Source organism: Siphateles boraxobius, unplaced genomic scaffold (genome assembly GCF_051911475.1).
Source record: "Siphateles boraxobius isolate OS27281-9 unplaced genomic scaffold, OSU_SipBor_1 7, whole genome shotgun sequence".
NCBI classification, from domain to species: domain Eukaryota; kingdom Metazoa; phylum Chordata; class Actinopteri; order Cypriniformes; family Leuciscidae; genus Siphateles; species Siphateles boraxobius.
In genome coordinates, this window is record NW_027509197.1 from 17127814 (window position 1) to 17143206 (window position 15393).

General features: G+C 41.3%; 1 protein-coding gene across 4 annotated transcripts in view; it reads left to right on the forward strand.

Moving 5' to 3' along the window:
* Positions 1 to 15393, forward strand: part of dgkg (diacylglycerol kinase, gamma) — a 147860-nt gene that overhangs the window by 40998 nt on the left and 91469 nt on the right. For 3 of the 4 annotated variants that reach the window (XM_077216586.1, XM_077216588.1, XM_077216589.1), the window contains 4 exons: positions 3984 to 4060; positions 9711 to 9864; positions 12843 to 13097; positions 13313 to 13459. In XM_077216586.1, the coding sequence (XP_077072701.1) occupies positions 3984 to 4060; positions 9711 to 9864; positions 12843 to 13097; positions 13313 to 13459 (633 nt within the window). Of the gene's footprint in view, positions 1 to 3983; positions 4061 to 9244; positions 9266 to 9710; positions 9865 to 12842; positions 13098 to 13312; positions 13460 to 15393 lie in introns of all 4 variants that reach the window. The other variant, XM_077216585.1, reaches the window with a different exon arrangement.

The window sequence follows — 15393 nt, forward strand, 5'->3', positions numbered from 1 at the left end:
TACACTTTGGTGACATTTTCTGCTCAGCTATTATCTCTGCTTAATTAGCCTATTTTGTCAGATTGTAGCATACTGTTGTGAATCACCAGTCTCAGAATGATCCATTTGCAGCGTGAGTTTATTTGGAGAATAGTCAGTTAGATAAAAGTTAGCAAACCCAAGGAAGCACTGCAGCTCCTTCAGGGTCATGGGCCGTGGCCAGTCACGGACTGCTTTGACCTTACCCTCGTCCATAGCAACACTGTCTGGGCTGATGTCTGGCGTATAGATGGTGGTGAATGAGTCTTTGGAGAACGGCCCGAAGGTGCTGCACATGGTCCGAGAGGGTGTCAGAGTAAATCAGAATGTCGTCGATGTGATGGTACGGTGGAGCATGTCTCTGAAGACGTTATTAATGAAAGACTGGAAGACGGAAGGACTGTTCGCCAAGCCGAACGGCATGACCAGATACTAGTAGTGCCCCGTGTTGGTAGAGAAGGCCGTCTTCCACTCGTCCCCCTCCCTGATGCGGATAAGATTGTAAGCGCAGCGTAGGTCGAGCTTGGTGAAGTACTTTGCGGTACGAAGTAATTCAAAGGCGGCAGGTACCAGTGGGAGCGGATAGCGAAACTTTACGGAGATGTCATTCAGGGCACGGTAATCGATGCAGGGTCGGAGGCCTCCGTCCTTCGTCTGGACAAAGAAGAAACCAGCAGATGCTGGAGATGTGGAGGGGCGAATGAAGCCGTTTGCAAGCTCCTCCTCAATGTATTTCTTCATCGCTTCAGACTCTGGTTGGGAGAGAGGGAATTTACGGCCCTTGGGAGGTACAAAACCGGGTAGCAGATCGATGGGACAGTCGCCGTCGGGATGAGGTGGGAGCTGAGTGGCTCCAGTGTTGCTAAAAGCCTCTACCAGATCATGGTATTCAGAGGGAAGACCGTTCAGTTTTGCCCCCTCCACAGGCACGGAGATGACCTGGATGGAGGACGGAGCGACAGGGGCAAGGCACTTGGAGTGACAGGACGCGTCCCAGCGAGTTATCTGGTTTGTTCTCCAGTAGATCTGGGAATTATGTTTGCGGAGCCATGGCAGGCCAAGGATAACTGGAGTGCGTGGACCGTGGAAGACATAGAATTGGACTACTTCGAAGTGGAGTGCCCCTGTCTGCAGCTTGAGTTCCTGGGTGAGGTGAGAGATCCGTCCGGTGCCTAATGGCCTTCCATCGATGGCTTCAACTGCAAGGAAAGAAGAGCACCAAATTAGAGGACTGTTGTGCAGATGGGCAAAGTCAGTTGAAACAAAGTTGCCAGCGGCGCCAAAGTCCATCAGAGCTCTGGTGGGTATCCGCTTGCCGTTCATCGTTATGACAACGGGCACGAACACAGACATGGTGAGGTATGATGCTTCAAGGTTTGGACTCACCGGGCGGTCGAGCGAGGTCTAGATGGGCAGGAGTTGCGAAGATTGCCAGCCTTGCCGCAGTACAGGCACAGGTGAAGTCTCAACCGTCGGTCTCTTTCCTCCATGGGCAAATGGTTGGCGTTAACCTGCATGGGTTCAGGTTCATCGGAGCGAATGGTAGTTGTGGCCCGAGTAGCTTGAACAGTTCGAGCAGCAGGGATGGCACGATGACCGGCTCGGTGAGATCTCATGAGGTTGTCAATTTGGATGATGAGGTTGATAAACTGGTCGAGATCCCTGCCCTCATCACGACAGGCTAATTCTGACTGCAGATCGTGGTTCAGGCCTCTACGGAAAATAGTCTTGAACGTGTGAACGTTCCAGGAAGTCTGTGCGGCCAGGGTGCGAAGCGCGAGAGCATACTCGGCAGCGGTAGATCTTCCCTGCGTGAGCTCGAGCAAGCGCTCACCGGTGCTCTTTCCCTCCATGGAATGCTCAAGGACCTCCCTGAAGCGTTGGAGAAACACTGAAAAGGAAGGAAAAGCTGAACCATCGGGTCTCCAGACAGCCGTTATCCACTCCAAGGCTTTTCCTGTCAGTAAAGAGCACACGAATGCAATCTTCCCCATGTCCGTCGAATACAGGGCCGGCTGTTGCTCGATGTACAATGAGCATTGGAGAATAAAGCCTCTGCATTTGTCAGGATTAGGCTGAATAGGCGGCAGACAAGGTTGACATCGCTGCTGGATCTGGTTTCGCCAAAGTTTTCTGTTGTGAATCACCAGTCTCAGAATGATCCATTTGCAGTGTGAGTTTATTTGGAGAATAGTCAAAACAGGCAGAGGTTAGTGACAGCAAACACAGCAGTAAAGGCAAGGCTTAATCGAGGTCTAATACCAGGCAGAAGATCGGGGCAGGCAGATAACAGGCAAAGTCCGAGGAACCAGGCAGAGGTAGGGTAGGCAGGCAGCAAGCAAGGAGAAGTCATAGGCAGAATGGGTCGATAAACGATCAGGCAATCACAGGGTTATAACGCTCAGTTGTGTCCACAAAAGCAAAACAAAACTTCGCACTGAGAGCTGTTCGCGGTGCAGTTAAATAGTTTGGAAGGTAGGCTGCAGCTGGACAAGGTGATGAGAGTCATTAGAGGCTGCACCTGGGCATGATGATTAGAGGGCTTATGGGGAATGAAGTGCGAGAGAAGACCAGAACTCTGGTGAGGGCGTTCTCGGCTGGCCAGAGAGAGAGGTCGCTGAGTCCGGGATCGTGACACATACATCTAATGTTCCCAATATAATATACCAAATGCAAGAATGTAAGGCCCTTCTTCAAAATGTTATGGATAATTATGCATGTAGTTTAAGTTTCAAGTACATTTCTGTTGGGTTTGGATATAGCTTTGAGTTGTGACTACTGAAATATGAATGCGGATGTTTTGATGAAACACACAATGTTGCATTATTCACAAATGTTTTGCTTGTAATGCTGCTAAACTGCAAGAGAATTTGCTAATGAAAGGACTTCATGTAAAGGATATGTACTACAGGACATCAGACTATGTTGGGAGCTAAATCATTTTACAAACAGTAACAGTTACTGCTTGCCAGTAAATCATGCTTTGTTGATTTGTTTCACAGACGATGCTAATGATATAGTTGTAATCAAGATTATAAAAATAATATTACTAAGAATATTCATAGATAAATGGATTTATGAATATTTTTTGAGTTTAAGACAGCACACAAAGTGTCAGCTTTTAAGTGACATTTAATTTGTTAGCATCTAATGTTCAGCATCCAAGACAAATTCAGCTTGTTTCTGCAGTAGCACCTCATTACACCAGATCCAGGGGGCAGAGTTGGATCCAGATCTAAGGGGTGGAGATTGGTATGATTAGGGGTGGGTTTAGGGATCAGGGGGTGGAGATAGGTAGGATTAGGGGTGGGTTTCGGAATCAGGGGGAGGAGATGGGTAGGATTAGGGGTGGGTTTAGGAATCAGGGAGTGGAGATGGGTAGGTTTAGGTATATGTATCTGGATCCAAGTCCTCCCCCTGGGTTTCGTGTTCAGCAAGTGCAGTCAATTGTATTTAACCTGTCTTAAGAGTTACCAAGTTGCATTTGGTTAGATCAATGACTTGTCCTCTTCTGTACATACCCTTTTTTTTTTTTTTACAAATCACTTTTAGAATTTAGAAGATGTTTATTTTTTTTTTATTTTTTTATATAATATATAATCACTACCGTTCAAATGTTTGGGATTTGTTAGGTTTATACATTTTTGGACGTCTCTTTTGTTCACCAAAGCTGCATTATTTATATCAAAAACACAGTATAACAGTAGTAATGTAAAATATACAGAATATAATATGTATGTATATATTCAATTTGAATATATTTTTAAAATTAATTTATTCCTGTGATGCAAAGCTGAATTTTCAGCATCATTACTCCAGTCTTCAGTGTCACATGATCCTTCAGAAATCATTCTAATACGCTGATTTGCTGCTTAAGAAACATTTCTTATTATTATCAATGTTGCATTATTTTATGCTGCTTAATATTTTGGTCAAAACAGTGAAAATCTGTTTCTCTTGCACAGATTCCTCCAAGAAGCTTAAAGATGTCCTTAAAGAGTTTCATGGAAATGGTGTCCTCTCCAAGTACAACCCTGAACAGGTATGTAAGGGGGCATGGGTCTCTCCTGATTAAATGATCTGTTTAGAGGCAGCGGAGCCTCTGGCTGTGACTTGACAGAACACCAATACAACCTGACTCAGGGCTCAATTCATTACAGGAAATGCTTAGTCATCCGCTCCCCGAAACCAAGTGGCCAGATATCGGCTCCTATTAGAGAAGGTTCTCGCTGACATCATAAAGCCCATGCATCACGTTGCCGTGACAACAAAGCCAGCGGGCAGCCGCATCTATAATTTGCTTTATGGAGTGTCACCATTATATTTCTCTCCCCTCCACCACACTGACGTAAATAAGATGCTGCCGCCACAGGTTGTGACCCAGAGTCTTGGCTGAATCAATAGAGAATCAGCACCGGTGGCAGTTAATGGGTCTGAAGCTGACGCCAAGTTGGCTGTGGTGTGAATTGCATGCGTCGCATTGTTCATTAATTCAGTTGTGACCACCTATGGATCATAAAGCCTGAAATTATCACAAAATGGAGGTGACATGCCATCAGTGCCACTGTGCTGCCTGCTTAAAATGACAGAGGGCTGTATTTCACTCATGATACAGCCGTGATTGACTGTCTGACTACGGCTGGGCTTTAAATATCCTTCATCGTCGCCTCAACGAGTCACAGCTCTTTTGAGTGCCTTTCTATAATGAAGTTTAATTAGGGTGACTCTGTAACTTTTGTCAAATGACGAGTGTCTGTGACAATGGGCACCGGTGAAAGGTTAAATAAACGGTTCATTGTTTCCGGCATTATTTGTTAGCGGAGTCAGCCTCTCTGTTTTGCACGTTTGAAAGTCAGACAGGAAGTTCCTCTTACAGCCACGGCTGGTTACGCTGCTTTTCACCTCCAAAACAAACAAACGCATTTGCTATTACTGAGACAAAGACTCATTTGTGCTCAGTTACTTTCACCTTGCTGTTTTGGTGTGCATCTGCCCAACATTTGCAACCCCTCAATTGTAGCCCCCCCTTTGCATGCAAGTTCCTCTCTTCCACCTCTAGTTCCTTCTCTCCTGTTCTATCTGTTTTTGCTTTACTGGCTTTTTGCCTTTTACAAAGTTTCATTTCAGCAACAGGAGGAATCTAATGAATTTAGGTTTGTTCATTCCTTCATTGGTATGATTAACGGTGAATGCACTTGCAGTACCAGGAAAATGATCTTCAGCACAGATTTGTTGGTGCATTTGTGCCAGAACCCAATTTGCATATTTACCTTAGTGAATTATGTGCTAAATCACACAAACATGTAAATAAATTCCAATATCATATCAAATCTCTTCCAGGGCTTTTAGTTTTACTTTTTTGTTTATTTGTTTAGTTATTTATATTTTAGCTTAATTCAACTTTTGTTTTTGTTTTGTTTCAAAGTTCGTTTTTGCTCTATCATTGTTAGTTTTTGTTCTGTCAGATTTTTCTAGTTTCAGTTTATTTTATTTTTTAAATTTAATTCTGTATTATTTTCCTAGCATAGCCTGGTGTTATTGCTATCTGTTGGCCATTTAATGTTTAACGTCAGTGAGTTGTAAAGAGTTTTATAATATACCGTATAGCTAAAATTGATATTACTGTTCTCCTTTCAGAATCCTGAAAAATATACTAAGCTGCACAACTGTTTTTAACATTGATGAAAATAAGAAATGTTACTTGAGTAGCAAATCAGCATATTATAATTATTTCTGAAGGATCACAATTACATTTTAAAGGGGTCATATAATGCCATTTTTGTACAAGTTAATATAAATCTTTAGGGTCTAAATGAAAACTTTGTAATATACTTTTATTAAAAATTCTCATTAGTATTGTAAGAAAACACTCATTTTACCTGGTCAAAAACAGCTCTGTTTTCAGCACGCCGTTTCAGTGCATATGCCTTTAAATGATAATGAGCTTCATTTAAAGGCATACTCCGCCCTCACTCCGCCCCTCTGTTCTGTGGGGCGTTTTGAGAACGCACGTGGAGTGTTGCCTTGACAACAGTTGAGGGTATATTTTGGCGAAAGAATGGCAGCAGGAGTCTCTGAGGACACATCTGTGCAACCATACCAATTTGAACCGGAGTCGGACCCGGAACAAGATGACGGCCCCCGAAGAAGTTCGACAATTAAGGCTCGAACAGGACGTTTCTGAATGGTTGGTTAACGTAATGTCACTTTGATCTATTTTTGTATGTACTGGCAGGGTTTTTAATAACACATTAACCTAATGCGTTGTTCATTATAAACGTGGGATTATGAATTATATTGAGAACATCGTAACGTTACAGAGAAAACATGCCGTAACGTTAATATACCCTGAGTGTAAACATTAGCCGCATTCATCGTGAAGCGTGCAAGCGATTTGCCTAGATTAATATTTAAAGGTTAATAAAACGTTACACTCACTTCTTATGGAGGAGCAGCAGGAACACGAATAGTTGGTACCGATTCTGTTTTCAGGACCAGCTTCTTAGCAAAACCAGATTTACACTGACCCTCGTTTAGAAAGCAGTCTGGTGAGAAATGATTACCGCAAACAAAAAGCATTTACGTAGATCAGTGGTTCTCAACTCCAGTCCTCAGGACCCGCTGCTCTGCACATTTTTTATGTCTCCTTATTTAATACACCTGATTCAGATCACCAGCTCGTTAGGAGAGACTCCTTGATCTGAACTGAGTGTTTCAGATAAGAGAGAAATACAAAATGTGTAGAGCAGTGGGTCTCGAGGACTGGAGTTGAGAACCACTGACAAAGATCATTGGGAATATTCCCTTCAAAAATAAAACTAAGCCCCTGCGTTTTCAGCGGTTCGAATTTAGGGACACAAAAATGACTGCTGCATTCCTTATTACAGCCAAGAACAGAACACCACAATCGCTTAGACGCCATTCTGCTCCAGTGTATCAACAATGGTGGACTACGATAACAGCTCGCTCAGGGCGGGTCCGTGTTGAAACGCTGCTGTCAATTATCAATCGTGGGAGGGGCGTCCGATTTAGTGACGTCACAAAATCGAACGGCTCAATTTGAGGCAGGGGAAAACATATAAGGAGATTAAAACAAAAACACTGGATGGATTTTTATCATTATCCACCTTATTCTGCTCTAAACAATGCGCGCCATGACGACCACTCCGGTTGCCTACTTCCGGTTCGTACTGTATAAGCAGTGAGAGAATGAGTTCGGGCTACATGTGCTGTTGTTTTAACAATTCAAAGAAGATTTTAAAAAAAATTAGAAACTGGGTGTTTGAGCATAAGATAAAAAGGAGAGAAAGCCCATGTCCGGTTCGTATCAGCTACATTCAATGTCAGAGAGTAGAAGTTTTTTTGGTTAGCTGCGCAAAATCTGAAGCATCCAACGAAAAAGTTGTATGTCTGTTCACACCATTTTGTTGACAAACGCCTAATACGTTACCAGTAGAGATGGTCATTTCAAGCAAAAATAATATTCGAAGATCGCTGGGTAGGCTATTATTCAATTATTATTCGAAAATCGCACCCCTCCATCACATGCACGCACACATGCATGTATAGGCTACACACCAGAGCTTGTGAGCAAAGCGGAGCGGTGTGACGCTTAAATAGAAGAAGGAAAAAAACTAAAACATATGTTTTATATTTAAGTTTCACAATATAATGTTTTTTTATTTATTTCATCTATGTTGATTATATGAAAAGGGAACCGCATGAGATGAGTCAGATAGGATCATAAGATGCCCTATATATCGAAAACATTTGAATGGCTCAGACATGATTTTGACCACTTATTAAGTTTTGTTTTGTAGAAAGCCTTTCTTTAAAGTGTATTTCGTTTAGTATAAATTATATCTTCATTTTAATCAATGTTTTATCAACAACTTGCCTGGAATAATAAATAAGAAGCAAATATAACACGGAGGCGCCTGCACGTGAACTGGAGCGCTTCTCATTAATGAACGAAAATCAGCTTACAAGTCACTTGCCTCACATACACTTGCCTCAGATATACTTCTATCACATAGAAGTATATCTATAGAAAGCTTGAAATGTCTACGTTTTAAACAAAATAATTAAAAACTAACAGAAATGGGCTGCTCTCTGCTTATGTATAGGTTAATTCGTATGAAGTGTGCATTTCTCTCTATAGGCGCGTTCACTACTGCGAAGATGGCGAGTCAGCATCATCAAATTTATCTTTGTAGTCCACACTTACAGAAAACACTAGTTTTTTAATAAACAATTCAAATGTTTCATGCATAATCATTACTTTTGCCGGGGTGTTTTGTGGCAAGCTTATGCGTGCGTTGAGATGCAGAATACTAAAACGCTTATTATGGTTTAACATTCTCTCCCATATAGTAGCCTATACATAACTTCCAACCCACATTCAGTCGTGCACGGGCAGGGGCAGCCTTACTTATTTCACATATTTTCTAACCAGCGCATCACTGAGGGCGTTCTGAGCGAACGGCGCTTAATCTTCACAAAGCTTCCAACCGGAAAAGAACAACCGGCTTCCGGTTCAAACCCGCTATGAATCATGGGTAAATTCGCTAACCAGGAAAAAGGTGGATATGATGGTTGTGTACAGGCACTGCCAACACACATTTCAGTACAATCAACCTGTAAAAGTGCATGTACCATTATATGACCCCTTTAAAATATATTCACATAAAACAGCTATTTTAAATTGTAATAATGTTTCACACTATTACTTTTTACTCTATTCTTGATCAAATAAATGTAGTTTTGGTGAGCATTGAAACTCTTTAAAACTTAAAAAAAAATCTTATCAACTCCAAACATTTGAAGGTTAGTGTATTTTGTTTTTTCCCAGCTTTGCTAGATTTTATTTCAGTTAACAGAAATGTTTAGATTTAGTTTTCATTAAGAGTAATAAAGCTTTACCCTTTTTAGTCTTTTATTGCATACGTTTCCCCCCATTTTGTTTCTGTGATCAAATTACCACCTTAAAGAAGTAAGTCAGGATTATGCAAATAAACCTGCAGAACCCCATTAAGTATGATGTGGGTGGACTAATGCCATACAGCATTAAAGATGGAATAATGTGAATTCATTCAGCATCAGAGCACTAGAGGATATTATGGATAACACCATTCTCTGATCGCTTCCCTCTGCACGAACAACCACTGGAGTGTATATAACCCCTCTCTCCCTCTACCCTCTCCATATATCTCTGACTGCCACACAGAAGCAAGATGTTCTCAACCAAGTAAGATGTTACTTTCTGGGTTTGCATGTTCTGTGGTTCAATGTGTCTACAGACTGCATGTCCCGGCCCATCCCTGTCTAACAAGAAATTCAAGCTTGGGTCATAATGTCTACTGAAGGTCAAAGGTCGTGCCCATTGCTTTTCAGTGTTAGCCATGTCTTCATGGTGTTTTTGTAACCTCAGATGATTTTGTTTCTATGAGCTGCAAAAATATATTTGCAAATGTCTGTTTTTACTGTACTTCAATGTGTGTTAGTGAGCTCCCTCTGTATTTTTGTTGCCGTGTCTCATAAAGAAATGCTTGAGCGTGTCATTCATGCCCAGAGACAGGAACATTCTGTCTGCTGGAAAAAAGGAGCAGAAAACTGAATATTCATGGCTGTATTTCATCTCACAGGTTTCCCATCTTCTCATTTCTCATCAACTCTCCACTTGTCTCCTGTAGCCCATCGACTACGAGGGTTTCCAGCTATTCATGACGACCTACCTGGAGAATGACATCCCTGAGGAACTGTGCAAACACCTCTTCACTTCCTTCAAGAGCAAGAATGGCGGAGGCAGCTCCCCTGACACCTCTCGATCTGGAGCAGGCATGCAGGGTAAATAGTCTATTATAATGTCTTTATTCTATCAATAACACACAGTAGAAGTCTGGATTTCATATTCATATTAATGGTTTTAATAGGTTCTGAAAATAAAGTGTCTGTTTCCCTGAGGTTATTTTAGGAACTGTGAATGAGCAACTGTATTGAAATACTATTACCCACTGATACAGTACATGTACAACTGGGTCGATATTGGAAACCTGGAAATAAGCTAATTTTTTTTTCTACATTTTGAAAAATTTACGATTTTGCATTATTTGCTATTTCTAGGTCACTAATTAAACTTTTGGAGTTCATGTCTGCTCGAGCAATGCTGTCATTAAAGCAAAAGCGGACAAACCAAATACTAAGACATTTCTTCTGGTCACTGACATTGTTATACTGATCATTTAATTTCTAATGAAAAGATATACACTACTGTATAAAAGTTTGGGGTTGGTATGATTTTATATATATATATTTTTGACAAAGTTCCGGATGCTCACCAAGGCTGTAATTCTTTGGTCAAAAATACAGTAAAAACAGTAATATTTTGAAATAAAAAATCATTCTAATATGTAGATTTTGCTGCTCAATAAACATTTATTATTATTATCAATGTTAAAAACAACAGTTGTGCTGCTTAATATATTTGTGGACACTGAGTTACCTTTTTTTAGGATGTTCAAAAGAACAGCATTTATTTAAAATAGAAATGGTTTGAATTAACATTATAACTGTCACTTTTGATCAAATTAATGCATCTTTGTTGAATAAAATTATTAATTTCTTTTTTTTTTAAATCGTACTGAACCCAAACTTTTGTACTGCAGTGTATATGACATAAAAAAGTACTTAGACCTTTGGTCTCAGACTTTTGGATCCCACTTTACCTTTTTATTTGAATTAGATTGGACTATGCATAACCAGTTTGTGTGTAATCCTGCATTTAACAAACACCCAACCTGCATGACTAAAATAATAAACTGGTAGATGCCTGAAGATTCCACACACATCTGGTGAGCAATTGCTTTCGAGTTATGTCGGAATCCTGCTCTTGGTGGAAGACCTGCTCTCTGTAAGACTAGACAAATGAATAGATTTGACTTTTGATGTAAAAGTCCACTATAATGGAAAAATGCTATTGTCCTTGTGTCTGAATACCTCTACTATCACTATTGACCCGGGGTGATTAAGGCAAATATCAGTTAACTGTATGAATAGTTTGACAGCCAACAGTGCCATCTAGTGCCATGATTTCTCTGGACTGGCAAAGACAGTACAATCAGTGATTTCTGTTGGTCCTTTTGCCCTTCATGCAACTCAGTCAACAAATTTTAAAGGTAGGGTAGTTTATATATATATATATATATATATATATATAAACACCTTTTGTTATACTGGTTGAAACTCTTTTCACATCCTGATAGCAATCAATAATAGAAGTGGTAAAAAATATTTAAAAATATTTCCGAAATATTTTGGTTCGAATGCAATGATACAATGTCCTACCTGCCTGTCAACATATGTATTTCCATACCTCCGCGCACCCTGCTCATACAGACATCACACGTCATCAGCGTGTTATGTAGAGTTGTAGACAGACAGTCACCGAGAACCACAAACAGCAGCCGCCCTTTACAGTTCTTCCTGAATCAAAATAACAAGCTGTGTGCCCGTCATAATGTCAATGAGAGCGGTAAGGGACCTGGATAATGGATAGGGGGCGCTGGCCCAAAAAAGGTTGAGAACCACTGATGTAGATGGTCGTGTTCTGCTCGTAAGCTTTGCCTTTTTTGCATCAGACACGCTGCTGATCCATGGGTCCAAAAAGTTCCAATTTGGTCTCATGATTCTATAAAACATTCTTCCAGAACTCCAAAGTCAGTACAAAGTTTTTATGTACATTGTATAATGTATTTAAGTTTATTTTTAACATATCTACCAAAAATGTTATGTAAAATAATTAAATAAATAAATGCTTTAAATTTATAAATATAATCCTGAAAAAAATGATCATAGTTTCCACAAAAATTATTAAGCAGCTCATATGTTTTCAACATTAATAATAATGTTAATAAGAAGAAATGTTTCTTATTAATAATACTGCTGAATATTACAGTTTTTACTGTCTTGTGTACAATTAAAAAATGTAAACTTTCACTGCAAAATATGATCTCAATAAGAAGCTGTTTTTGGTATAACACCAGATACACAGCTTCATAGCAAAAAAATGCTATGCAGAGTCTATTCAAGAGGCCTCTGCGTATCCCCATTGGAGGAACAATTAAATAAACTTACATTAAACATAGCATTTTGATAAGGGCAAATACAGGCTCAGATAAAACTTGTTATGGGAAAAGGACTTTGGGGATGAAATTCAGACAACTGATTGGGAAGCGGTATGTGAGATCTCCTCCTATCTTGCCAACAACTCAGCCTGGGAAATGCAATTTAAAATTGTTCATCGCTTGCATGTGACTCCAGGCGTCCTAAGGGAACTTGATTTCTCTCTCCCCTTTTGTGTGGCAATTATTATTATTTTACTTTTATTATAATTTGTGTGTGTGTGTGTGTGTGTGTGTGTGTGTGTGTGTGTGTGTGTGTGTGTGTGTGTGTGTGTGTGTGTGTGTGTGTAATAATGGATAATGTATTTGGTAATAATGTATGTTGGTGTGTATTTTGTAGAGAGTTCAAATGAATAGCCACCTGGGCAGTTTGTATTAGCTCAGATGCGCCAACTATGCTTAAACCCTGTCAATGTCAGAAGTTTTAATAAATAAAAAAATGCTAACTTCTTGATGAGTCATGATTTGTGTTGTGTTCATGCACAGGTTTTACGCATAAATATGTGTGCACGCACAGTCATTGAATGAGACACTATGTCATTATCCTTTTCTTTTGTACTACGCTCTGTTGCTTCCTTTCTCGTTTCAGATTATAACCTTCAGTCTCCTCTCTTTTTTTTCCTGTACCACTTTTTTTTCTTGTAGGTATGAATGGAAAGAGTATTTTGAGTGCTATGAGCCGACATACACCAGAGAACTCTGTAGGGATGACTCCAGGCTCAGGGGCCACCACGTCACCCTGCTCGTCCCGCTCCTCCTCACAGCGATCAGGCACAGGGGGCCACACACCCAGAGGCCCCCACCGGTCACCCAGCATGCAGCCCAGACCCCCAGCGGGCAGCAGCAGCAGCAATGCTTTGGCTCTCTCCAAGACCGCAAACTCCCCGCGCCTTTCCCCAGGTCAGACTCATGTACAAGTGAACAACCTTGATCTTTGCTACGCTTTTACATATAGGGAATTGCTTATCAAGCAAAATTGCCTGATCAGAATCATGTTTTGTTGACAGAAGTTCATCAAGACTTGCACTACTTGTAAAACAAGATGCTCGCGCACACTTATTTTGGTGTGATAACTGGTGTCATTGCTAATAGACATATAATTGGCATCCTTCCAGAGCGTAATCGATCTGAGAATCGTACATCTCTCCGGAGGAGTCCTTCTCCACAAAATGGCTCTCCATCGCCCCAAGTGGTCTTCCTTAAAGACATTGTGTGCTACTTGTCTCTGCTGGAGAGGGGGACACCAGAGGACAAGCTTGAGTGTAAGTTGGAGTGGAAATTATTCAAACATGGTTTTCCTGTAAGCATTTTTTTTTTAATCTTAACTGTGTTTGGGAAATTTTTAAGATTCATTTTAAGGCATTAGCATTTTCAAAATATTCATATTCAAAATATTAATAATTGATGTTAGGTGCATTTTCATATTAAAGCTTTCATGTTCAAGTTAAAGCAAAACGTTTTTCTTTGGTATGGTAGTTTATCAGAAGATTTTGAGATCACTTCAACTCGTTTATTCCTTTAGTCTCCTTATTTACATTAAGACAAAATATCCTAAGTATTCCTAATTTTCCCAAAGAATATTTTAAGTAATTTTGCAAATTACTTTCCCTAAACCAATCGTGCCAAACCACAGAAATCATAGTATTAGTCACAAACGTGGAAAAGTCACCTCATTCTGGCAGCTGTCACGAATTTTATTTCTTTTCTCACAATACATATTTAAACACAGCATATGCAAGGTATATGGATTTTTGAAATGTTAAAGCAAGGTTAATTTCATTTCAGTGACTGTAGTTTTGTGTCAGCATAATTTATCATGCCTACCACACATCAGTCAAGTAAAACGATACTCGGTTACTAAAAGTAACCTCGGTTCTCTCTAGAGAGGGAACGAGTGTTGCGTAAGTTTAGCTTAAGCTACGGGAAAGATTCATCTTCTCGAGATATTGAAGCCAAAAAAATTATCCTTAATTTTGTATTCATTGTCAACGCAGTGCAGCAGCTAACAGACCTAGAGCAGGCCATCTCGCGTGCTCATTGGCTGCCCTGTGGGCAGCTGCTGCAGCCTACCAGTGAGCCCGGCATGACGTCACGCCCAATGAAGGGCGCCCGCGCCTTCATAGCGTCTCAGCCCGCCGGAATGGGCGTGGCTTAGCGTATAAAAGTAGGGGCTGTAGGCTGACTTCCCTGGTTTTTCGTCAACTGAAGCGAAGTCGCTCGTGGCGCGAGCACGGTCGGTTACGCAATACTCATTCCCTCTCTAGAGAGAACCGGGGTTAAGTTTAGTAACCGAGTATCGTTCTCTTACGAGAGGTTCTCTCGTATTGCGTAAGTTTAGCCTACGCTACGGGAACACTTTGTCAACGCCGTGCGCGCCAAGCATCCACCATGAGACCCCGAACTTTCAGGGGAACCCCATAAGTGGAAAAAATAAGGTGGCCAGCCACGCGGGCCATCACTTGTACATAAGCACACATAGGGAATACAGAGCAGCGCGCCGGTCTGTATAGGCACATGGCACATACCCTACTAGTGCAGCTCAACCAGGAGAGCTGAGTCACGTGAGAGTGATCTGAGCAGGAAGATCTGGGCAGAATACACCTCTCCTTCAAACTGACAAAAGTTTAGCCTGCAAGGAAGGAACTTCTAGGTTATAAAACCTGACAAAGGTAGACGGAGAGCTCCAGCCCGCCGCTACACATATGTCATGGATAGAAATACCAGTGGACCACGCCCACGACGAGGCCACGCCTCTCGTGGAATGAGCCCTGATGACCAGAGGGCATTGCAGACCTTTTGACGCGTAAGCAGCTGCTATAGCGTCCACTATCCATCTGGACAGGCTCTGTTTCGAGGAGGCGAGATCCTTGGTGCGCCCACCAAACGAAACAAAACGCTGTTCTGAACGCCTGAAGGAGGCGGAGCGCGTAATGTAAAGTCTCAGCGCCCTGACAGGACAGAGGAGATTCACCTCACTTTCGCTGTCAGATGCTGGCAGAGCAGACAGCAAAATAACTTGCGCTCTGAATGGAGTGCCCATCACTTTAGGAACATAGCCATGTCTAGGTCTGAGGATGATTTTAGAGTCATTCGGCCCGAACTCAAGACACAACGCTCTGACAGACACCGCATGAAGGTCCCCCACACGTTTTACTGACGACAGTGCAGTCAGAAAGATGGTTTTCAGTTATAGATA